General features: G+C 44.7%; 1 protein-coding gene across 2 annotated transcripts in view; it reads right to left on the bottom strand.

Moving 5' to 3' along the window:
* Positions 1 to 26,676, bottom strand: part of LOC146027098 (beta-1,4-galactosyltransferase 1-like) — a 134,361-nt gene that overhangs the window by 19,419 nt on the left and 88,266 nt on the right. For both annotated transcript variants that reach the window (XM_083158092.1, XM_083158091.1), the window contains exon 4: positions 7,146 to 7,333. In XM_083158092.1, coding sequence (XP_083014218.1) covers positions 7,146 to 7,333 — 188 coding nt within the window. The remainder of the gene's footprint in view (positions 1 to 7,145; positions 7,334 to 26,676) is intronic.

Here is a 26,676-nt window from a genome sequence, read left to right on the forward strand (position 1 = left end):
TGCAGCAGGTATTTACCCTGCACAGAAACAAAATAGCTCAACACAAATCTAAAGGTGGCCATACATCTACAGATCGATTGTCAGATCTGGCTGGTTGGAACAAATACCTGGTAATATCTGAATGACAGTTTTTGGCAGTTTTCCAGCATTTCAAAGCAAAGTGCTCTCATCCATTACCAGTATTTTGTTCCAAACAGACAGATCGGACAATAAATCTGTAGATGTATGGCCACATTAACTCCCTCTGCACATGTTACATCTGCCCCACCTGCAGCTGCATTACAGCATTTAATTATGCCAAAGATAAGCCAATATATTAACAGTTAAATACATTAAAGTGCATTATGCTGTAATAATTATTGCTGATCAATCCTGCCTAGCAGGGCTGTCTTTTTGTATGGGCTTAATGGGCACTTTCCCAGGGGCCCCAGGCGTATAAGGGCTCAATGTTGATAGCTGAGGATCCCCTTTTTCCAGGGATACCAGAATTTTGAAAATCGGCCCTGGGGAACTGCAGATATCCAACTTCAAAGCAGCAGTCCACATCCGACCTGTTAATTACTATTTCCAGTCATATTTCTCAGGTTCTCTCTGACACTAGCGGCTTGTCTCTATCATGCCCAGAACCAGAGATATCAGACTTCCAGCAGCCGGTCCCTGCTCCAGCTCCAAACGTCTGGTGTAGTTTTATATTTTTGTCAATGGATTGCTCTGGCTCCTGATCTCTGATACCCAAGTTCCCAGCACCTTCTGAAAGTTGGGACTCTAGGTTTTTATACTAGGCTAAAAAATCTATTTCCAGATAATGGCGATATCTGCAGTCAAACAAGCTGCCCTTCCACCGGAAAATGACGAATATTAAGCCCACTCCATTATCCAACCGTCCCCTGTGTATAAAACACCCCCTACCTCCCTGGAAGTCATTTACAAGGGACCCTTCATACAGCTCAGTGCCCCCTTCCACACGTTAGTGTTCACCCTCCCACCACCTGTGCAGTAAAGGAGTAATTAGCAGAAGTTACTGCTCCAGGTCCTACATGTTGAATGGAAGATAGAGCACCCCCCGCCACCCGTGGGACATCAATGCTGCTGCTGATAGCACCCCCCACCCCTAGGAGGGGAGAATGGGTAAGGGCCCCAGTGCATTGCTTTGCCCAGGTGCCCACACTGCTGTTAAGACGGCCCTGCTGCCTAGAAATGAACACAGTGATTGGCATATATGTACTGCTGGACACCACTCATAGAATGATTAACCTGTTATTTTTTTAATCAATGTTCTTGTTTTTTTTCCCCTAAACATTAGATGTATTTGTTTATTTATTTATTTACAGTTTCTTATATAGCTCAGCAGATTCCTTTACGCTTTACAATAGTAGACAGTGATAAAACAAACTGGGTAATGACAGACAGACTTGGGGGATAGAGGGCCCTGCTGTAAGCTTACAATTTATTACATCATAATACACTTCAACGTATTTAACAGTTAATATGTTGGCTTATCTTTGGCATAATTATATGCTGTAATGCAGCCCAATCATGTTCCCAGTATAGGGGATGCAACACTGTTTTTCTGTCAATAAACAGAAGTGATATGTAAAATGATACATTAGACAGTTTACACTTGTAATACTTATTGTAACAGTTACTGTTTTTCAATAACAGACTGCAACAGTTATTTCTTATTTATATACACAGGATTGTCTATCTTTGTATATGCACTGCAAAGAGAGCAGCATAAATCCAATTTCATGTATTTCAGTGACACTGTGTGAAATATAACACTGCATAATGGCCCTTAATCAGACCTGATCGCAGTACAAATTTGTTCTCAAAATGGGCAAAAAAATGCTGGACTGCAGGTGGGGCAGATGTAACATGTGCAGAGAGATTTAAGGTGGCCATACATCTACAGATTTATTGTCCGATCTGTCTGGTTGGAACAAAATCCTGGTAAATGATGAGAGCAAATGACAGTTGACCATTTGCTTTGAAATGCTGAAAAACTGTCATTCAGATATTACCAGCTGTTTGTTCCAACCAGCCAGATCTGACAATCGATCTGTAGATGTATGGCCACCATTAGATTTGTGTGAGTTATTTTGTTTCTGTGCAAGGTAAATACCGGCTGCATTATTTTTACACTGTAATTTAGATTTCAGTTTCAACACACCCCACCCAAATTTAACTCTCTCAGCACGTTACATCTGCCCCACCTGCAATGCAGCATTTGTTTTGCCCATTTTGAGAACAAATTTGTACTGGGATCAGGTCTGATTAAGGGCAATTATGCAGTGTTATATTTCACACAGTGTCACCGAAATTCCATTTAGAGTATTTGTGCTTCTTCTATTATAAACACGTTCAGGAGAAAACACACAATATTCACAATTGTGACCATGAAAATGGGTCAATTATTAGGGATTTTTTCTCCCACCAAAGTCATTCACTTTGCACTAGGACAAATTCGTACTCTCTTTTACTATGCTAAAGTATATTAATGAACCACTCTAAGACATCCTGACATAATTATAACTAGATCGGAGCATCTTCATAGTTTTCGTCATTTTCACCAAAAAAGTGAAACTTCAGGCCTCTTGCCAGAACAGAAGATGTTGACTCAGATCAAAATGCTTTTGCACGTTTCTTATTCAAGTCAAGTCACAACTTTCCCACACTAGCCGATTTTGAATTTCTCAATTTCAGTTTTTTCACTCCGCCCTAATGTACATGCACCCGAGATCCTCCATAGGATCGCATGTTGCATACGCTCCCACAATCTGGCTGCAGCTTGTTGCAATGGCAATGTGAAAGGGCGCGAAATTTATGGTTTGCAGGAGGGCGCCGGACACTCTAGCACCGGCCCTGCTTTCAGTTGAAATTGCATTTAAACTGTCAAATTAATCTTGCTCTGCTTCTTTCAGTTATGGTGTCATTTGCAATATCCTTTATTTTATTTATATCCTTTGTTTCTCAAAGTTGGTCCTCATAGTAACCAAAAGCTGGGTGCACACTAATATATATACAGATGGAGCCCCTCTCATGCTTGCTCGGTTATCGCCAGAAAGTCCCCGCTGGCGAGACCCGGTGGAGAAGGACTCCATCAGACTGGGACGTGTGTGCGTCACACATGGGGTGACGGAACTCTGCCCATCTCCGCTTCAGGGAGACGGGCAAAGTTAGTGAGGGGGGGGGGGGGGGTCAGGGCAGTGATGGGGACAGTTGGTGGTGGCGAGGAGCTCCATCACCACAAGGCTCGCGGACATCCCACTAAGCTGTCAGTCACTGGTGGCTCCTGGCACGGCTGAATGTGCACTCAGCCAGTATGTACACGCCTTTCCAGTGCATGTTTTCCAGATCTTCCAGCTTAGCACAGGTATTTTAATTGATTAACTCAACGGCCTAATTCAGAGCCCAGTGATCACATATACCCTGCCCAGCCAGAGTGAAATTCAGCCAAACGCATGCCTGCAAATTGCTTAGCAGGCTTGCAAAAATATTGTAGGCCTGCGATCAGCTACAAATCTATTTGCAGACTGCTCACCATCAAATTATTTTTCCACTGTGCTCAGTCTGTGCTTGGCCCAGGACTTACTTGGTGGCTGTGATAGAAACAGGATGTGCGGGACCAGAGCTGACATCACACAACTTCCCCTCATGGGTCATAAGGTCGACAATCAATAGTTTGGTCAACACATGCAAAAGGTTGACATAACTTAGACATGATCAAAAGGTTGACACAAGAAAAGGTCAACATGCAACATGTTGACATAAGATTGGGCCGTTTTTCGCATATTTAATGAGATGCGAAAAAAGGCAGGAAATTGCAATCTAAAATAAAAGAAAAAACTGCACGGGTTCCCCCGCCAGAGCATAACCAGCTCCGGGCTCATTGAGCCGGTGCTGGTGACATAAAATCACGGTCCCCGACAAATAGGGGTCCCCTTGATTTAATGAAACCAGCACCAGGCTCAAGGTCTGGCGCTGGTTCCCAAAATACGGGGGACAAAATGACTAGGGGTCCCCCGCATTTCAAGAACCAGCACCAGACCCAACCAGCCAGCAGGGTAATGCCACAGCCGGGGGACACTTATTATATAAGGTCCCACGGCCAAAGCATTATCCCCCTGGCTGGTCAGCATGGGCAGGGGTCCTGGGGAAGTGGGGACCCCCCCAAAGAAGGGGTCCCCCCCCTCCAGGACTTACCAGCCCATGCTGAAAGTCCGGGGCTGCCCCTGGGCGGTGGGCATCGGGCTGATGAAAAGTGTAAAAAAAGAATGAAAACTATTGTCTTATACTGTAGAAGAGTCCCAGCAAGCCTACCCCGCATGCTGGGACTTGGAGAACCACAAGTCCCAGCATGCGGGGCATTAAAGGGCCCGCTGGCACTTGTAGATCCAAAGTACAAGAAATAGTTTAAATAAAACACACACTGACACCCAGAAAAATAAACGTTTAATACAGGCATGCCCAAAGTCAGGCCCGGGGGCCAATTGCGGCCCGTGCTGTCATTTCAAGTGGCCCGCAGCCTCCAGCTGGAAGCGGGCAGAGCATCAGACGTAGGAAGCACAGGATACTAAAGGGGCAGGCTGGGGGACATAGAGTGAATGGGGGCAGAGTGGGGGACCATTCTGATGTGATTACCGATTCAAAGAATGTCAGGCTGAATGGTCGGCCCCCCACATTTTCACCTCATCAAATCTGGCCCTCGTCGCAAAAAGTTTGGACACACCTGGTTTAATACATCCACAGCCCACACATTCTGATACTTACCTACCTTGAGCCCGTGGGTCGGTCCCTGGATCTGGGGTCCGGGGCTCCAGGGCTGAAGAGTCCGGTTCCGGGGCCTTGGTCCTGGTTCCGGGGTCCGGGGCTCCTGGGCTGAAGATTCAGGGGTCCTGGATCCGTAGTAATCCTAAGGGGTACCTGAGGAAGGAAATCCTACTCACCTGGTCCCCGGCGACGACCCCGGCATCTTCAGCTCCAGACGCGCTGCTCCCGGCTGGCACCCGCTCACGGACTGGAGAGACGCAGAGATGTTCATCTTCCATGCCTCTCCTCAGACTGATTCTATTGGCCGCCCAGCGGCCAATCAGGAGCCGAGAAAGTCGGCTCCTGATAAATATATATTCATTACAGCACATGATAAAAAATAGCATGCCCCTCCTCAGAATAAAATTCCTGATTTTTTTACACCAAATGTAAAAAACAAAACACTTTATTTTAAAAGTTCACATTCCACTTCACCATAAAAAGATAGCGATTGCTACTTGGTGAATCATGGCGAAAAAAAACCTTGAAATGTATTCGCCATCTGGTCATTGAATAGGGTGATTCACCGTTTTTGTTAAAAATTCGCCTTACAGCACAAAATCGCCATAAAAACATGGCGAATCAGCCTCATTGAATACCGCCCATTGTATAAATGTGTAGCACACTATTATAATCTAACGTTATGGGGGGTATTCAATGTTGGGTCACGGCTGTCACCCTGTCCCATTCTCAGTCTGCTCGACCAAGAATTTGCAGGCGGGATTTAAAGTCCTGCCTGCCGCTCGATGAGAAGGAGGCATGACCACGAGAAGTGGCCAGGAAACGGCGAGCTGCGGTCGGGAGCTTGTCAATTCCTGTCCGTTCTTTGCAGAACGAGCCCGACAGCTTGTGAAGTCGGGCTCGTTCTGCCGAGATCCCCTGTTTAATGCTGTCGAAGAAGACAGCAGTGAATAGGGCCCCGCAGCCATCTCCCCCGAATATCCCCCTATGTCTTCTTGTATGGTAATGTATGAAAAAAATACCTTTTTTTTAAAACAAAACCTGAAAACTCATGTCGACCGTTTTCATATTTGAAGGGAAGGGTTTCCCTTCAGACCAGTGGCCTGTAGACCAATAGTGGTTGACCTTATTACTGTTGACCTACCCTTCCCTTCAAATGTTTGGAAACATCTGTGTTTTCCCTGATACTCCCATGCAATTATGACCTCCAAATGCCGTCTTTTTGTCAATCACCTTGCAACTTAATTTTATCACAGGACAGCCTTGCACATGTGCAGTCTATCGATATTCATTCAGCCTGCTAATTCGTAGCTGTGCGATCAGTGCTGAATTAGGCCCAATAGCTTTACAGGTGGTACTTATTATTCACATGAATACCTTGAGAACAGGCACTGCTATGGTTATTAGAAGAATATTTGAAAAACACTACTCTAGACTATGAATATGTGCCTTAGATTGCATGATTTCTCAATGCCAGTCTACAGGACACCTTAACAGGGCATGTTTAGCATATTTTCTTGATTCTATGAAGAGAACTTGAAAACATGCACTGTTAGGGTTTCCTGAACACTAGAGTTAAGAGACACTGGGCAGATGTATTATAGTGGCACGCTACTTCCTTCTTCGCCTCATTAAAGAGGCCAAGCAGGAGGGAAGACCGACAAGATGTATTAGCATCTTGTCTGTCGAAGCGAGGGAGTGCTAACTCCCCTCTCTGGCAATGTCCCCTCCTGGAGATAGCACATCAGTGTTAACTTCCCCCCGGCCGGCTGGACTAGGCATGCACAGGATCTCGCTACTCAGGTGAGATCCCCAGCGCAGCCGAGAGCCAACAGCAGGGACAGTGCTGTCCCTGCTGTTGAGATAGGGTTTCGCCAGCCTACTGCTGGCGAAGAAAAAAACAGCATCGGGCGGAATGGTCAGGGCACGGCCGGCACCCTTGTTTCACCCTCAAAGGGGGGTGACACCAAAGTGTTGCCATTGAAGACAGCCACTGCGAAGCCATGACCACCTCAATTAGGTCCCACCCACTTTTTCAGTGGGTGGTAGGGGCGCCTATGCAGAGTGCACACCGGGTGTCACCACACCAGATCACGCCTCTGCCTGGAGCTAAAAAAAAAAAAAAAGCAGCCTGGCAATTGCTAGAAGATAACATTTTAAGGACAGCAAACGTATCAAACCAGAAATACTGTAAAATAAAAGATCAATCAGTTTTTATATTTTATCTAGAACATTCTAGAAGATAATAGCTAGAATCTGATTGGTTGCTATGGGCAACATCTCCAGTCCTATAAGCACACACTTCAGTAAATATACCTCAAAGTGTCAAAAAACTAATTACTGCAGTATAACTAATTCAATATTAAAACATTTACCGAAAATTGAACTTGTCCAAAGAATTAGCCATATGTTTGGGGTTTTTGGAGCAGCTATACAAATTTCTCTGATCCATTGGAATGATATCAACATCACTGAAGACAAAGCAATTGTAGTCATACTCATTGACTGCCTCTGAGTAACCCACATTCATCAGTTTGGCCCTATTGAATGTAGATTCTCCGAACTGTAAATGACACAAACAATATGATTGGTTATAACATTGTTAATAGAATGAGAGATCTATCATCACATGTAATTATGCTAAAAATCTTAAAAAAAAAAAAAAACAGAAGCCGCATGAGCTCTTTGTAATGTCAAAATTGACCAAACTAAAGGCCCATACACAATAGATTTTCATTTCAAAAGACTTTGCCAAAATCTCTGATAGATGTATCTTTCCCGAAAGTAGTGCGTACACACTGAGCCATTTTCCCCAAAGAGCAAGAGATTTTCAGGAGGCAAAAGACATTGCTGAAACTCTTTCATATAAAAGGCAATCCAAGGGTGGGAGTAGCGTCCATTTTATTCAGTGTATTTCTTTTCTTGGTGCCTGATTGAAAACTGATCGCTGGGCTGCATAATATATTCAGAGCCCAGATATCAGGTACACGCCAGCCACCCCACCCGGGGAAATCCCACTCATGTGCATGGCTATGATTGTATTTGCAACTATGCACATAGGGAGAATTCCGTTCATCCGCGCCAACAGTGTATACTCTACTGCCATAATAAAATTAGGGTTACCACCTTTGTTTTGAGAGATCCCTTACAGTGGCCCACCCACAGACCGCCTCTTGACCTGCCTTATCATGTTTTTTTTTATATTTGCTAATATTCTATTCTTGATTTTGCACACCGCAATGCCACTGACACATTATGCCACACATGGTAATGCCCATTACACATTATGCTATACACCGCGATGCCCACTACGTCATATATACACATACACACACATTGGTGCTCAGTGGTACCAGTAATATATATATTGCTGGCATGTGCCAGCAACCGAAGGGGACCAGTAGCGAGGCAGCGGGGAGCTCCTTCAGAATGGGGCGCGCAAGCATCTCGTGCGTGCGCGCCCCATTCCGGCCAGCCAGCCCCAGCATGAATGAGGCAGCTCCATTTGTATCTGAAATAAAACTCCCATCTTAATAAATAAGCCCCACAAACTCCCGCACATAATAGGGACATTTATTCCCACTTGTTCAATCTCACCTATTTCCAATGCTATATCTTGCGAGTGATCAATACCGTTAGTTTAAAAAATAGATTTCTCCTTTCTCTAGGATAACTACAAATGGTTATCACTCCTTTCCCTTTCATTTCCATAGAGGTACCATAATTTATCTATACTGTTTGCAAATTGAAGTACCATATATACTCGAGTATAAGCCTACTTTTTCAGAACATTTTTTATGCTGAAAAAGCCCCCCTCGGTTTATACTCGAGTGAGTGTCCCACTTGAGTCAATAAGTTTTCCCAGTTTTTTGTTGTAAAATTAGGTGCCTCGGCTTATATTCGGATCGACTTATATTCGAGTATATACGGTTTATGTTGTTTTTATTCATCATGCTCTCTGCAATTCTAGAATGATTACTATGTTTAGCTCATTTGCTGGTTGATATTACCCCTGATGAATCCTGACCTTGTGAAGAAGTATTGCTATATATGTGTATGACCATCTTAAATACCTATGGATATACTGTAAATGTTCTGTATGCTTTCCAAAATCTTTATTATTTGATCTTTTCCTGACTAATTGCTGAAAATTTAACTACCTGGAAGGATTTGCTCTTATGGTGTGCAAACACAGTGAGATTCCTTAGTGCTATACAATCTTTGCTAACTCTGTACTTTTTACATACAATTCATACTATCTACATTTGATTTGCACTATATAGTCATTGCTGCCCTATCTATCTGCGTTTCAATTTGTGCTGTCACAGGAGCATGCATCGGGATCGCAAGATAAAAAACCTGTGCGATCTGCATATGATTTTGACTATATAGTCAAAGGGGAGTATTCAATGTTTTTATTCTCCATGTGTAGTGAATCCTGTTTAGGATTCGCTGCACATTTGCAGGGTTCAGGAGGGCTGCAGCTTTCGCTGCCAGCCCTCCCTGAATAGGGTCAATGCAGCAGAGGCTCGGTGCCCCTGCTGGCGAATTTTAGCCACCGCAGGGAGCCGGGGGACGGAGGCAGGCAGGGAGATGTAAGCCACCCTATTTGCCCCAGAATTTGTGGGGGAGGGCTCCCGGGGAACAGGCAGCAGAGGCTGCCCCCCGGGAATGCTGGAATGGGACAGGGGTAGGGAGCCGCTTCTCTGGTTGCGCACGTAACAAGCCGGGACCAGAGTGAAGTGAATATATGAATATCTGAAGTGCGGCTCCCTGCTGGCAAATGTGTAAAAAAAAAAAATTGTTACATTTTTATTTTTATAAATTTTATATATATTAATGTGCTTCAAGCACATGAATAAAAATAGCATGCCCCTTCACCAAAAAAAACCCTTTATTTTAAAAGATCACTTTCCAGTTCACCTTAAAAAGATGTCGAATGCAAAACGGTAAATCATGGCAAAAATCAGGGAGAAAGAAATTCGCCATCCTAGCATTGAATACACTCCGGCGAATCCCAGTGAAAACCCCATTGAAATACACCAGCGAATTGCATTGAGCATGAAACGGAGAACTGGCCGGCATTCACTGTTTGCTTTCAGTGAACAGTTAACATTGAATAGGGTGAATCATTTTTTCAGTGAAAAAGATTCACTGCAAGGAGTGAAAACAGCTCGATTCTCCAAAAAAAAAACCGGTGAATCGGGAGCATTGAATACTGGCCAAAATCTCATGCGTACACAGCATTACACTTATGGATAGGATAGTGGTTATCAAAAATGTCTTCTTCTCAAAGTCCTTGTACCCGATCCTGATGTTTTTTTTATCTCCCTCAGTAAAATGAACACTACTATGTGCACTACTAGGGCCTTTTTTTATTGTTTTATCAGGCATCATGCATAGCCAGAAATGGTCATACATTAGCAAAACATTTATGAGACTAGGCCTTCCTGACATCACTTCCATTTCCCATGCATCTAGGTGGTTCTTGTTCAAGAATACTTAACCAATAAAAGTTTAGAGGAGGAATTGCTTACTCCGTATTAACTAGAGATGTGCGGCGGCCACTTTTTCGGGTTTTGGTTTTGGATCTGGATCTCCCTTCGTGTTTTGGATCTAGATTGGTTTTGGCAAAACCACCCTTGTGGGTTTTGGATCTGGATTTTTATGAAAAAATTAAAAAAATGGCTAAAATAACAGAATTTGGGCCTGTTTTTGCCCCTAAAGTATTATTGACCTCAATAACATTAGTTTCCACTCATTTCTTGTCAATTTTGATCACTTCACAGCTTACAAAATTTTTTAATTTACTGTAGTTGGGCCAAAAGGGTATACCGAGGTAGCTGGATGACTAAGCTAAGCGACAGCAGTGGGCATCACATACATGTGGACCTTACACTTCCAACCTGGCACATCTTGGAAGCAGAGCGGCACTGCAGGGGCAGACAGGGTGGCAGTTTAATAAACTATCCCAAAAAAAGAGAAATGCTCCAAAGAGCAAAAAATACAAAGAGGTATCGGCCTTGTCATGACTGGTGGTAGCAGCTTCAGCACTTCTATCAGGTTGCTGATCTCCCACTATTTCCTCCTCCATCATCCTCAAAAAATGTGTTTTTATTTTATTTATTACTTTTATTTATTTTTCTTACTTTACACTGGACACAGCCCCTTGGACACTGGACACTGCCCCTGGACACTGGACACAGCCCATCACCCTGGACACAGCCCCTGGACAATGGACACAGCCTCTGGACACAGCTCCTGTACACTGGACACAGCCGTCACACTGGACACAGCCCCTGGACAATGGACACAGCCGTCACACTGGTCACTGCCTCTGGACACAGCTCCTGTACACTGGACACAGCCGTCACACTGGTCACTGCCCCTGGACCTTGCCCGTCACCCTGGACACAGTCCCTGGACAATGGACACAGCCCGTTACCCTGGACAATGGACACAGCCTCTGGACACCGCCCCGGGACACAGCTCCTGTACACTGGACACAGCCGTCACAATGGACAATGCCCCTGGACACAGCCCCTGGACACTGGACACAGTCCCTGTACACTGGACACAGTCCCTGTACACAGCCCCTGTCACACTGGACACAGGCCCTGTCACACTGGACACAGGCCCTGTCACACTGGACACAGGCCCTGTGCACAGCCCCTGTACACTGCACACTGCCCCTGGACACAGTCCCTGGACACTGGATACAGCTCCTGTACACAGCTCCTGTACACTGGACACAACCCGTGTACACTGGACACAACCCCTGTACACTGGACACAACCCCTGTACACAGCCCCTGTACACAGGACACAGCCCCTGTACACTGGACACAACCCCTGTACACTGGACACAGACCCTGTCACACTGTACACAGGCCCTGTCACACTGTACACAGGCCCTGTCCCACTGTACACAGGCCCTGTCACACTGGACACAAGCCCTGTCACACTGAACACAGCCCCTGTACAGCCCCTTATACACTGGCCACTGCAGCCCCTGTACACTGGACTTGTGTAAAGCAGCCCCTGCAGACCCTAATCGAGTGAGCAGCAGTAAAAAAAATATATTATTATTATAGCACAGCACAGAGCACAACCACCCTCTTCCCTCTCCTTTGCTGGAGTAAAGATGGCGGGGCGCGCGTGCGTCTTATATAGAATCCAGATCCCGCGAGAATCCGACAGCGCGATGATGACGTTTTGCTCATTTTCGGTCCGGAATTTAGGCTGGAACTCCCGAGCCGGCTCGGATCCAGACTCGGATCGCGATATTCGGATTTGTCAGATCCCAGAGATCCGGACCCGCTTATCTCTAGTATTAACCTGCTGCTTACTTCACTGCCTGCAATCAATCATCCCACATCTCTTGGTGGATAATACTCAGTAACTACAGTATATATAAATAATTTGGGTTTGATTTTGGGTCGCACTCAACATTGTTATTTTCATGTTTTTTTTATTCCATGTTGTTTCCTTTCATTCCTTTAAATATTGTAGAGAAAAGTTTTGTTGCACATTGTGATGATTAAACAGTACACTGTGGTGCAGAAATATTGCAGAAAACAATCCAGGTGGAGGAAAGGGGTGTTGTTTTTGTCCCTTCCCCTTCCCCTGTTTTGTGTCCGCAGGTGGAGAATGAGGCGGCAGGGTCATCTAGATCGCAGAGAAGAAGTCATGAGTCAAGGAGAGAAGAGAGGGCGACAGCAGCAACAGGGAGTTCCAGCGAGTTCCGGGTTGGCCGTTGCAGCCAACCAAGTTCCGGGGACGTCTGGAGATGGTGAGTTACAGGCTTCCTGCCACAGTTCTTCAAACAGCAGTACTAGTAGTGTTTCATCTGGCTCTCCGAGGCGCCCGCACAAGTTAGCTAAACTTATAGTGTGGCAGGTGGCGAAGGTGAATAAGAAGGATAAGGCTTCGCATGCGGTGGTGGCTCCTCCTCCCCTCCCTTTACCGAAATGGTGCACTGTGCCAATACGGCGATCACCAGGGGGCTTCGAGAGAGGATTGTCAGGAACCAGGTTCAGTCTGTTTTGTTTTCTGTCAGTTTCTGTTTGGCATTTTGACTCACTGGTGGCCTCCAGTGGCAGGTCTGTTGCCATTACAGCTTTGTGTTCTGGGAGCTAATTTATTCACTAGGCTGTGAGATAATTAAGCTAATCAAGCACTTGCTGGGAGACTGCCTGGAGATCCACCAGGTGTTATCAATCACCTGAGGCCTTGATAAGGCATGCTCTTCTGTGGATCTCTGCCAGTTATAGCTTGCTGTTTTCTGTGCTGGTAGCTGCAGATCTACTGCTTTCTGGTCCTAGGTCCTGCTCCTGCTCCTGTTCCATTCAGTCTGGATTCTGTCTGAGTCCTTCTCACTTCAGTCTGGGTCCTGTTTACAGTCTTGTCCTGTGGCAGTCTGGGTCCAGTCAAGTGTCCTATCCTGCGGCAGTCTGGATCAAATATCATTGTCCCGTTGCTGTCCTAGTCCGGGGACCGTCCAGCCGTTGTGCAGCCATTGTTTAGCTGCCGTCTCACTGCGGTCACCGTGCAGCCGTGGTCCAGCCATTATCCAGCTGCCCGATTGCTGCGGCCAGTGTCCAGTCTTGGGCCGGTCACGTAAGTGCTCCAGTGGAGCCTGGTTCCTTATTCTTTATTCATACGGGCAAGCGGCCCTTTCTCCTTAGTTATTATCATTATTGTCCTGGTTCTGCTCTCCATGGTTCAGAGAGGTCCACAACTGTGGGTTTACGCCTGTTTTGGGGTACCGTCACTTTAAGAGTACTATTTTTGTGTTGGCGTGTGTTTGGTTTGGTGGCGCCCCATTGTTGCTATGTTCTGGTGCCTGTGACTCGGTCACGCTCTCCGTCCTTGGCCAGGTGCCGTGAGTTAGTCCAGATAGGCCCTGGTAGTTAGATCCTCCTTTGGCCCAGTCCCTGACGGTCGCCGTGGATTTGTCCCCACTTAAAACCTGGTTGCATCGGGGTTGGAGCGGGCCTAACTCGCTCCTTCGAACGCGGCGACTAAAGGAGAAGCCTAGCACCCTGCAGCCTGCGGTCACCTGCCCGGGATGGCCAACAGAGTCAGTGTAGGGTTTCGCTGTGGCCGTTCTAACCAGCGGTCCCGGCTACGGGCTCACGCCTGATCTCCAGCTCCCTTCCTCCTGCAGCACCACACCAACATCCTCACGTCACTGTCTCCGTGTGTCCGTAACAAGGATGAGGGAAAAGATTAGGAAAGGCAAGTACGTAGATATGTTCACCCTTACGGAGGACATGCATCAGGCATTTGCGAAAGCGAAAAAGGCCGATGGCATAGGGGAAAATGCTTTCAGGAGTTTTTCATCAGTGGCTTAGGGGTTTTCTGGTGTTTGTTGCGTGTTACGCGGAGTCTAGACCATTGGAGTACCCAAGTATTGTGAAATATTTGTTCTTAGTTCACGAAATGTACCTTAAAACAAAGGGTTACTCATGAAGGGAGTATGATGAAAAATTCCGTAGGAAGCAGGATGGGAACCGCATATTGCCCATGGGTTTCAATTGCTGAAATCCTAACTGGCCCCCTCCAATGAAAACGGGGAATCATTTCTGACCACACTATCCGTACACCTGGCCAGTGAGCTCACAAAGCCACCAAGTCCAACTTAATGCTTAGGATTAGATCTATGCCCTTAACACTGCCCATGTCATTACCCCCAAAGTGAATGATCAGCCAGGCAGGATGACTGGATAGCACAGCAAGAGATTGATGCTGGTGGGTAACAGGAGTGCAAGGAATCAGCTGGAACTGAAGGAGTCAATTCCAATACCAATTGTGGTAGCTCTGGAGTTGTGGGCTTGCGATATCGCTGATAGGCAGGTGGTCTTCCGGTGTGATAACATGGCAGGAACACTTTGGCCCCTTCCACGCAGCAAGCTTATGATGCAGCTTGGAGGGATTGGCAGTCTTTTCTTTGTAGGTATGGTCAGGAAGGTGAGTCACTGGAGGATAGACTGTGGGGTTTTGTATGGTAACATTACAAAGCGGGCAGATCAAAAGGGGCCATGTCTTCTGCCCTTGCGGGCATTGCATTTCATGCTCGTTTGCTAGGTCAGGGGGATCCCACTCGTTCCTTTGTGTTAAAAAAGGCAATGAAGGGGTGGGCTAAAGCGAATCCGGTACTGGCTGATTCACGGCAGCCCATCGATTTGAAGTTACTAAGGAAGTTGTTTAGGGCTCTGGGTAGTGTAGGCGGTGCTTCATATGAGTCCTCGCTGTTTCGGTTGGCATTCGCCTTGGCATTCTTTGGAGCCTTTAGGGTGAGAGGCTTAGTGGCTAGCAGCAAGAAGTCCAGGGTCACAGGTATACTCTTGGATAACGTCCAAGTGTGCAGCAATAGTTTGCTTTGCAAAATTGCGCGGTCCAAGACGGACCAGGATGGGCGGGGGTCGTTCGGTTACTTTGACAGCACAGAGCGAGATGGGTGTATGCCCGGTACGGTTAGCACAAGGCTATTTGGGACTATGCCCCCCCAGGGGAGGAGGACAGTTGCTGGTGCAGGCCAATGGGGCGGCCAATCACGAAGTTCCAATTTGCTGCAGTTTTGAAGCGCTGTCTGGTATTCTTGGGGCTGCGACCCGAGGATTATGGGACCCATTCCTTTCGGATAGGGTTGGCTACGCAGGCTGCAGCATCTAGGTCTTCTGCAGTGGCGATCCAGGCGCTAGAAGTCATCCGCATGTAAGTCATATGTGCGCTTGGATAAATTGTAGTTGTGCCTGTTGCGCCAACCCTAAAACGATGTTTACCATCAATTTTGAACGTCAGCGTTCAGAAATTGAGGGATTGAAGGTAGCTTTTACTTTTTCCTCCGAGGGGGCCTTAATTCAATTGGCTTACCATGGTCCACGGGAGGTTTTTTGAGTTTTCGCCTTCACATGGGTTGATATAATGTTTTTTGTTGTGTTGTTGGTAAGATACTGATGGTAGGGACTCTTCTTTTCTAGTTGCTATGGATTCGTCTGGACAAATATGGCTTATCGGCCATTCTTTCATTTTTTTGGGCAGGGAGGCATCCAATGGCGAGGAGGTCACAAGATAACATAGACGACAGGGTAGTTAGGTGGATAGGGGTCAGGTGTCTCCGTTGGGTACATTTCCTGCAGGTCCTGTTTCGACACAAGCAGCGTTGGGGTCGTCCTGCCTTGCTGATCATTCACCTTGGGGGTAATGACATGGGCAGTGTTAAGGGCATAAATCTAATCCTAAGCATTAAGTTGGACTTGGTGGCTTTGTGAGCTCACTGGCCAGGTGTACGGATAGTGTGGTCAGAAATTATTCCCCGTTTTCATTGGAGGGGGGCAGTTAGGATTTCAGCAATTGAAAAGGCCCGTAAAAAGGTTAACTCGGCTGTGGGTTTGTGAGTTTGTTTGTTAGGGCCTTTGGAGGTTTGGTAGTAAAACATCCCTTGTTAGTTCTTAATAGTGCCAGGTACTATAGGGAAGATGGAGTGCACCTTTCCCCTGCGGGAAATGGCATCTTTCTGGAGGATATTTTTCTTGTGTAGGCTTGAGTTAAATTTTGCTAGGATTTGGGTTTTTTCTGTTTGGCCGCTGTGGTTTGGTAACCTTGTTGTGGCGAGAAGTCACTACCAGCCAGCGGTCAAAGAAGGGCATAAGCAGTCATTGTGGGGCACCACCCTTTTTGTAGGACGGCAGGTGTGTCCTCCCCATGCGGGTGGACAAGGGGCGTTCCCCTGCGGGAGCACCCATTGGGTCAGCCAGGTTAAGGGGGGTGAGTCCTGCACGATGCAGGTTATGCAGGTAGGAGGCGGTGGTGAGCCCCTCCTGGAGTCCTGTTTCGTAGATCAAGTTGACTGGGCTGGCGTTTAGTAGCGACTTATATTTCCTCTACCTCCCCCATGGCAGCCAACACCTGTGGGTTATCTCCCTTCTGGGTAGTACTTGGAAAGGAAAAAAGACACCCGGCCCCTATATAAGGCTCCTCCTCCTTGGCCTCTTTGTCTTTTTTCCTTTCCAGCAGGGTAGTGCATGGAGCAGCAGGTGAAAATCTGCAGGAAAGGTTTTTTGGCTTACCCCAGGAATAAGGACTGATCCCGCCGACACCTAGAGCGCTCCAGCGGGATGGAGAAGGTGATGCCGGCCTTCAGAGGTTATAATGCCTCGGGTGCTGCATGCCGCTTCCTAGAGGAGTAGGCTACACGCGGCGGCGTCCTCAGGCGGCACAGGAGCTTACAGCTGTGCGCGCCTGGTCCGGGTTAATCAGCACGTGAAACCGGACGGGCGTCATAGGGGGCGCAGCGCATAAGGATGACGCGGCGTACACAGAAGTGCCGGAGCTGAGACGCTGTGTGCGGCTGCAGGAAGCGCGCCGATCGCCCGGAAAGCCTATACCCATACAGTCTACAGAAGAGTGAGTACGGCTGGTGTTCCAGCGTGGATATTAAGAAACATGCGGTAGGCTATGCTGTAGCTGAAGTTTGTGTGTTTTTTAGCAGTGAAATTGAAACAATTATGGAGGAGGAAAAACGTCCAGTCGCAAAAAAATCGGGGTAAGCCAGATGTAAGCCAGATGATATGTGACATGGATTGGGTGTATTGCTAATATTGGCTAAACACTCGGTGTGTTTTGGTACAGGTCGGACTCCAGTAAAGATAAAGGGGACCTTAAAGCAAAACACAAGAAACTGCACTTAGCTAAATGCTTGATGTGCACCAAAGACTTGCCGGATAATAATATTGGCAGTGTCTGTGAGCAATGTAAATCACCTCAAATACCCCTAGCCCAAATGACGGGACTAGTGGACATGCTCAGAGTTGCCCTGACTGACACCTTTGTAACCAAGGAAGATTTGGTAAAAGCTACAAGCAAGAGAAGCCGATCTGTAGTAAGTGAGGAGTCTGCAGGTTCAGCAGATGACTTAGGGGCAGGAGCTTTGATGGATGAGGATGAGATGGTACAAGACAAGTCAGATTCGGATTTTAACCCAGATATGGTCGAGAATCTCATATTGTTAATACATAAGTCTTTGGAGATAGAGGATAAACAGGAAGATGTCTTACCGCAAGATCTTCTGTTCAAAGATAAAAAGAAAAAAGGAAATTTTTTACAGAATCCCCAGTACCCAAGGACAAAGCGGAAAGAGAAGCTTTACTATCAAGCCTCAAGGTCATGATACAACAACAAGTGGTTGTGAGAGTGCAGGAAGCCCAAATAGGAGAAGGCTGGTACTCCCGGTTTTTTGTAGTAAAAAAAGCATTCAGAACAATATTAGATCTGAGAAGATTAAACCGGATCATTCATGTAAGAGTGTTCAAAATGGATTCGGTGAGGACAATCTTGCCAGACTTAAGACAGGACATGTTCATGACAGCTATCGATTTAAAAGATGCTTATCTTCATGTGTCAATTTATCTAGGACATCAAAAATTTCTGCGTTTCTCCCTCAACGGAATAAGTTATCAGTTCACGGCACTTCCGTTTGGACTGGCAACCTCTCCAAGAACTTTTACCAAGGTGCTGGTGGTAGTTATAGCAGTACTGAGGAGACAGGGAATAATGTTTTGGCCTTATCTAGACGATATACTAATCATAGCAAGGTCAATGGAACAGGCAGTGGAACATACACAGAAAGTGTTGGAATGCCTATCAGACCATGGTTGGCTTATAAATTTGCAAAAAAGCAAGTTAGTTCCATCAAACCAAAGAGATTATTTGGGAGTGACGCTGGACACAAGGTTAATGAAAGTGAAATTAACCGAGGAGAGGAAACAGAAGCTATTGCGCTTCTTAAAATCTAGAATAAAGAAATCGGTGGTGTCCTCAGAAATGTGTATGAAAGCCCTGGGTCTTATGTCGGCGGCATTAGAGACCATACCCTGGTCGAGGTTCCACATGAGGAAAATGCAGAACTGTTTCCTGTCCCAATGGGATGGAGACAGCAAAAACCTAACACAAAGAATTGTGCTGTCAAGAAGAGCAAAGGAAGACCTAAAATGGTGGTCGGATGTGAACCGATTGGAGAGCGGAAAATCTTTTGCGGTGATAGAGCAAATTGTAGTAACTACAGATGCCAGCCAGACAGGCTGGGGGGCGACGTGTGGGCAACACATAGCACAAGGGCTGTGGCCGACCAATTTTCAAGCGACACACTCAAAATTTAAAAGAAATGCAAGCAGTATATCTAGCATGCAAAAATTTCGACCATGTTCTAAAAGACAAAGAAGTGGTGATCCGTTCAGACAACAGCACAGTAGTGGCCTACATAAACAGGCAAGGAGGCACGAGGAGCCATCATATGATGAGAGAAACAGAGAAGCTGTTAGTTTGGGCCGAAAACAATGTAAAGAACATGGTGGCGATATTCCTGGCAGGGAAGGAGAACGTGTTGGCAGATGGGCTCAGCAGAACCACATGTGTACCAGGAGAGTGGGGTCTGAACAAGGTGGTCTTCGAATTTGTGGTGGAGATGTGGGGACTCCCAGAGGTAGACCTGATGGCTACAAAAGAAAACAGAAATGTCCCGAAATACTTCTCAAGGTTCAAGGAGCAACAAGCAGCTCAAGTAGACGCCCTGACCAGCAGTTGGCCAGTAGGGCTCGCATATGCCTTTCCACCTCTCCCAATGATACCAAGATTTCTGAGGAAAGTGCAAAAGGAGAAAGCAGTAGTAATAGCGGTGCTGTCATATTGGCCAAGGAGGTCTTGGTTTCCGAAGTTACTTCAGATGGCAATAGACAAACCGTGGAAGCTCCCTCAGTTACCAGATTTGCTGATGCAGGGGAAAGTTCAGTGTCCACAACCAGAATTATGGAACTTGACGGCGTGGCTGTTGAGGCCGGAAACTTAAGAAGGAAAGGGTTTTCAGGTTCAGTGATTGGCACTTTACTGAAGGCAAGGAAGGAATCTACCTCTAAAGCATATTATAAAGTATGGAAGAAGTATAGCTCTTGGTGCAGGGAAAATAATCAATCACCAGGAGAAATTCCGGGAATCCTTGAATTTTTACAAGAAGGCTTAGAAAAACGGTTGTCACTGAGCACAATAAAAGTACAGATTTCAGCATTGGTGGCTATGCTAGACCTGGATATAGCTGAAAACAAATACGTTAAAAGGTTTATACAAGCAGCAAAAAAATTGAGGCCAACTTTTAAAAGTCCTTTAGCACCATGGGACCTGAATATGGTCCTGAAAGCCCTTATGGATAAACCTTTTGAACCCTGAACAGAGATTTCGTTAAAATTCTTAAACTGGAAAGTAGCCTTCCTGGTAGCCATAACCTCAGCCAGAAGGGTTTCCGAGATTCAGGCGTTATGGGCGGAAGAGCCCTTCTTGAACTTTTTCGAGAGTAAGGTGGTGTTACGCACAAACCCACAGTTTCTGCCTAAGGTAGTTTCTAACTTTCATGTAAATCAGGAGATCGTACTTCCGTCCCCCTGTGCAAACCCGGTAAATGAGAAAGAAAGAAGATTAAACACAATAGACCTGGTGAGAGCTCTAAAAGTGTATGTAGAGAGAACAAAGGATCTCAGAAAGACAAAGAATCTATTTGTCCTGTCGGAGGGATGTAGGAAGGGATCTGGAGCTTCAAAACTGACACTCGCCAGATGGATCAAAAGCTGTATCCTGGAAGCATACAAACTAAATAACCAGGTGTTACCAAGTGGATAAAAAGCACACTCGACAAGCCACATCTTGGGCGGAAAAAGGAGAGGCGTCGATAACAGACTTATGCAAAGCGGCAGGATGGGCATCGGCTCATACCTTTACTAGGCATTACAGAATAGATGTGCTCCGCGGATGCGAAGTTTGGACGAAAAGTTCTGAGTGCAGCAATATAGGCCAAATGGTGGTTTGTATTTATGTGATAAAAAAAAAAAAAAAAAATAATATATGTATATATATATATATATATATATATATATATATATATATATATATATATATATATATATATATATATATATATATATATATATATATATTACATTTTTCTGATGTACAGTTTACTATGATTTGAGGGAACCCACCCGGATAAAGTACTGCTCGGGTACCTCCCACAGGTGTTAGCTGCCATGGGGGAGGTAGAGGAAATATCGGATTCTTACCTGATAATATGTTTTCCTCTACTCCACCATGGCAGCATATTTCCTGACCCTTTGTTGTTAGGTTGTTGTTGTGTAATAACTGTTAATTTATATTAAAGCTGGAGAAGTAAAGACAAAGAGGCCAAGGAGGAGGAGCCTTATATAGGGGCTGAGTGTCTTTTTTTCCTTTCCAAGTACTACCCAGAAGGGAGATAACCCACAGGTGTTGGCTGCCATGGTGGAGTAGAGGAAAACATATTATCAGGTAAGAATCTGATATTTTTGGCCATCCTCCAAAGTTTATCGGGATTCCGTCGAGTCCTGGGCCTTTCCCTCCTGGCAGTCCCTTAATTGCCATCCTCACCACCTCAATACTCAACGGGGCCTCTATTTCTTGTGACTCTTGATCTCCTAATAATGGAATTTAAATTTTAGACATGTACTCCCTAATTTCCAGTTGATTCTGTTTTAATCTGGAGGTATACAGTGAGGTAAAGTACTGCACAAATTCCTGTCCTATCTCCCCTGTTGTTTACACCATATTCCCATCTTCCTTTTTAATTTTATTGATGTTAGTAGAGGGGGTTTCTGCCTGGGCCAGGTAGGCTAGATATCTGCCTGGCCTATCAGAGTGCTGGTAATTATTGCGCATATTATATGACATTGATTTCAGATTCTCCTCCTTCAATGCATCCATCCACTCCCCCTGGGCCACAAGCCATTCGTGTCTGGAGGACTCGCACCTGCTGGTTAAATATTTTATTTCTTGAGCCGTGCTTTCCCTTTCCAACTCTTGTATTTTACTTTTTTTCCCCCTTTTAATCTCCCCAGTTCGCTTCTTCAAGGTACCCCTGACAAAGGCCTTAAATGTGTCCCATGTTATGGCAGATGAAGTGGAGCCTAAATTTAGTGCCCAGAATTCCTCCCACTGGGGGGTAAGTGTCTTTTCCTGTCCTAAGGACTGTAGCCAGTTCACATTAAATTTCCAAAATCCATGTCCTTTGTCTCTTATTTCAGATAGCTCTAATATCATCGGGGAATGATCAGAAATTCCCCTAGCTTTATACTCTATCCTGTCGACCTGAGCTACCAAATTTTTAGATAGCAATGTAAGGTCTATTCTTGAAAATACCTGGTGGGTAGCAGAATAGCAGGAATACTGTAGATTAGTTGGATTTCGAACTCGCCAGATATCCTCCCATCCCATATCGTGTACAAAATTGGAAAACCCCCTATTCCCTCTGGCCTTATCTATCCAACTGAGGGTCCATTATGTTGTTAAAGTCCCCCATACAGCGGTTTGGTAACCTTGTTGTGGCGAGAAGTCACTACCAGCCAGCGGTCAAAGAAGGGCATAAGCAGTCATTGTGGGGCACCACCCTTTTTGTAGGATGGTGGGTGTGTCCTCCCCATGCAGGTGGACAAGGGGCGTTCCTCTGCGGGAGCACCCATTGGGTCAGCCAGGTTAAGGGGTGGTGAGTCCTGCATGATGCAGGTTATGCAGGTAGAAGGCGGTGTTGAGCCCCTCCTGGAGTCCTGTTTCGTAGATCAAGTTGACTGGGCTGGCGTTTGGTAGCGACTTATATATTTTTTGCCATCCTCCAAAGTTTATTATTTTTAAGTTAGGTATCTAGTTTAAAATTCCAAAATTTCCAAATTTAGTTAATTTAAAATCGGTCACCCAACAATAAATAATTGTTGACGTTTTAAAGTTAGCTCTCAGTTGTTCGAGTCTTTATTTATGGTCCGTGTGAGTTATTGGTGTCCGTGTCATTTATTTTAGTTAAGCTGTTTTCTCAATAAAAGTAAAAGGTATGTCACAGTAAGTTATGGGCGCCTAATCATTATCCTCCATACAAAGGGCATGTACATTGTCCATTAAAAAGATCATTTAGTTTCCATATTTAGTAGTTCCCTATCCAGGTCCTCGTATACCCAATTGTACGTTTTTCATCCCAAATGCTTTTAGGGTACTGGAGTCGCAACTGTGGTATTTAATAATAGTACTTAGCCACTGCTTTCAGTGGTTTTAATCTGGCTTTGTTCTTTTTTGCTTTGCATATCATACCCACGTGTTCAAGTATCTGAACCTTAAGGGGTCTTTCTGTTTTGCCAATGTCAATTTTACCACACGGGTATTTCAAACTATGTAGTCTGAAATTGCCCATTTTTTTCCCAAATATATCATGGAAAGAATTTTTTGTTTCCATACTGACATGCTTTACACCGCCCACATTTCATGGATCCTTGTCTCGCAGTTCTAACTTGTTTTGGTTTTGAGAGAATACTATGTACCAAATGATCCTTATTGTAGCTCTTCCCCAGCTCACTTGCACTTTTGAATCTTTACTAAGTTATTGTCATCTTGTAGAATTGGCCAGTGTTGGAGTATACTCAATATTTCATTCCAGTTTTTTATTGAGGTCCCCACGAATCTGACCATTTCCTCATTTTAATTATGTTTTTGAGTTTCTAGTAATGACTCACTAGGAATTCTAGCCACTTTAATGTGTTTTTAATGAGTCTATTACTATATCCTCTTTTGAACAATCCATTTTGTAGTTCTTTTTCTCTTCCTCTATATGTCTCTGAATCAGAACAGTTCCATTTTGGGCATATAAATTCTAATTTGGGGATGGCTTTTATTTTTGTTGGTAAATGTGCACTTGTAGAATGTAGAATACAGTTATAAGCTGTATAGGTCTTATTGAATGGCTTCCCCTTCATTATTGCTGATTGGCACTTCCAAGAAATGAATCTCCTTCAGATTTGCTTTAGAAGTAAGTTTTAAGTTGAAATCATTCAGATTTAGTAGGGAGATGAACATTTATAGATCTTTTTTGCTGCCATCCCACAGTATCAAAATATCGTCAATGTACAGCTGGTAAAGATATTTTCTGTGTACTGTTCATTTGTTTCTTGGAAGACTATTTCCTTTTTCCCACGACCCCAGGCAGAGAGTGGCATAAGTGAGGGTGCAGGCTGTCCCCATCGCTGTCCCTCTAACCTTGAGGTACAGTAGTGGGATTCATTGCAAGTGAAATAGATTTTGTAAGAATAAATCCTAATGCTTAAACAAGAAAATCATTGAATTCATGATTAATATTCATATTGAGAAAGTATTTCACTGCTGCGATACCTTTCTCGTAACTAAGGCTTGTGTAAAGAATGTCAATGTCATAAATGACAAGCCATGTTGTACCCTCATTAACTGTGAGGTTGTCAAGACATCCAATGTGCCCTTGTGTATGATGGAAGAGCAGCGACATGTTTACAAAGAACTTGATCTAAATATGTGCTCAGTTTCTCGTTCAGGCTGCCAATACCTGACAGAATTGGTCTTCCTGGGGGTTACTTTTTATTTTTATGTATTTTGGCAATAGATATAGTGTGGGACTATTGGGTTTGTCCACCTTAACATATTAATGATTGTTCCTGTTTATTATTTTCCTATCAAAGGCTTTTTGTATCATGTTGTTATATAGCTTGGTGTAATTATGGCTTGGGTTAAAGATTATCTTTTTATAGAGCAGCTTTAGAAATAGATACAATGTATTAAGTTATTAATTTATTAGTGTCTCACCCTACAGGGAAATTATACTATATTTCTGTTCCAGCGGGTGACCCCACATTACATTTGGGCAGTCAGCCCTTACTATACTGCAGAGATGGATACAATGTACCATAAATGTATCCTTTATGCTGTTATGTTTTCAACAATTTTGTGGCTCAAGAAAAAAATCTCCCCCCCTTGTGCGTATAATTATGGGGATAATGTCAGTTATTCACTAATTGATAGGTGAATCATTTGTATCCACAGTCAACTAATTTGACTCTGTTTTCACAGTATTGTCTGTCTTAGTTAAGATTCTTGGTTATTTAAGTACACTGCATGGCTAGATTATTTTATCAGGCTGTGTCCTGTATACTCTTTTTTTATTTAAATATTCATTTACCAGTGGCACATATTCATATTAGTTTTAAATTATATTATCCTATTTACTGAATAACTGTCATGATCCAGTTAATAAGACGTGTGTCAACTGATGCTGCAGAAATCCCTGCCTATCATGTCTGCCTGTCAGCTCCAGTCTCCTGTTTGTTCGCAGCCAATCCTGAGCATCCTTCTATCCTGAAAATTGCCCAACCAATCACCATGCACCGGCTGCTATAAGTATCCTGGGTTGACACCTGGGAAATTGCCAATTCAATGAAGTCCACAGCCTAGCTGTTACCCGTGCTTTTGCTCCAAAGGAAAGCCTGGCTAATTACTTACAGCTGCCCAGTCTGGCTCCTTCCAGTCTTGCTGGAATTGACTCCTTCAGTTCCAGCTGATTCCTTGCACTCCTGTTACCCACCAGCATCAATCTCTTGCTGTGCTATCCAGTCACTCCTGCTCCAGCGGACTCTGTTCCTTCCAAGGACCTGTGTCATTCCAAAATGCAGCTCCCTGGGTTCCATCAGGGTTCCGACATTGATACCTCCATGCCATCAGTGCCATCGTTTGCAAGCTGCATCAGTGTTCTGCCATCGTTGCCTCCATGCCGTTGTTGTTCCGTTATCAATACTACTCACCATCGGTGTTCCGCCATCAATACTTCTCTCCATTGGTGTTCCGTCATTGATATCTCCACGCCATTGGTGTTCCGCCATTGATCCTATGTTTCGTCAGTGTTCCTCCATCAATAGATCTACACCACAGTTTTTTCTTAATCGATCCCAAGCTCCATCAGTGTTCCACCATTGATAGCTCCACACCCTCGGTGTTCCACCATCGATATTCAGCAACATCGGTTACACATTGACCCCTCATCAGTTCCAGCCGGCCTCCTGAGTCTCATACTAGCTTCCTAGCTAGTATCTTGTGTCATCAGGTCACCATTAAATCAACATCATTTCACCATCGATTCCATATCAATTCCTCATCAAATGCAATCAACCTCCTTAGTCTCCTACTACCTTCCCACAAGTCTCCTGCTCCATCGGTGTTCTACCATTGATACTCAGCTCCATCAATGTTCCATCATCATTCCTGAATGAGCTCCATAGGTGTTCACAGTATCATATTCTCTAGTTTATTGTGCTTCACAGTTAATACAGGCAATAAGTAATACCATACATGCATAATACTGCATCAGTATTTACACTGCACCCATTGACTCTGACCATCGATGTATATGCATCTCATGCCATACCAATGACTTTGTGATATTATTACGTTGCTGCATTTATTCAAATTACCAATTGAAAGTCTTTTCACCGCTGTTTACCATCCTGCTTGTTTAATAAAGACTTTGTATTATACTTACCTGCTTCCTGCATTCTGGCCATGCCCTCGGGCAATCCTATCAATTACTATATTCTGGTTCATGCCTCCAAGTTCCCAGATTCCACTCTTGAGTCAACCCTTATGCCAGCGGCATGTATATTAGATGCGTTATTCCTCCTGCTATTGTTAGAAGCGGTTGTGCAGTAATTACCAACTCCTTATTTGCACTGAATAAGTGAAGGTAAACTAAATTTGAAGCTTTGGAATACTCATGTATACTGTATCTGTCATACTGTTTAATTTAACTCATTTTTACTCTGAGATTTGTATTAAGAATTAGTTTGCATATAGGTACTAAATTCATTTGACAAAACAAAAATCAAGAAGAAATCTACTTTTTCACCGGATCCCAAGATATGTCCATCTGTACAGATTTTCCAAACAATGGTCTCACAAGACCTTGATCATCTAACAAAAACAAAAAAAACAGGAGAATGTAAGTAAAGGAGGGAAGGTGTCATGGTCTTGGGCTCGGGATGGTGATACACAGCGC

Source organism: Crinia signifera, chromosome 1 (assembly GCF_055691185.1).
Source record: "Crinia signifera chromosome 1, ASM5569118v1, whole genome shotgun sequence".
Lineage (NCBI taxonomy): Eukaryota > Metazoa > Chordata > Amphibia > Anura > Myobatrachidae > Crinia > Crinia signifera.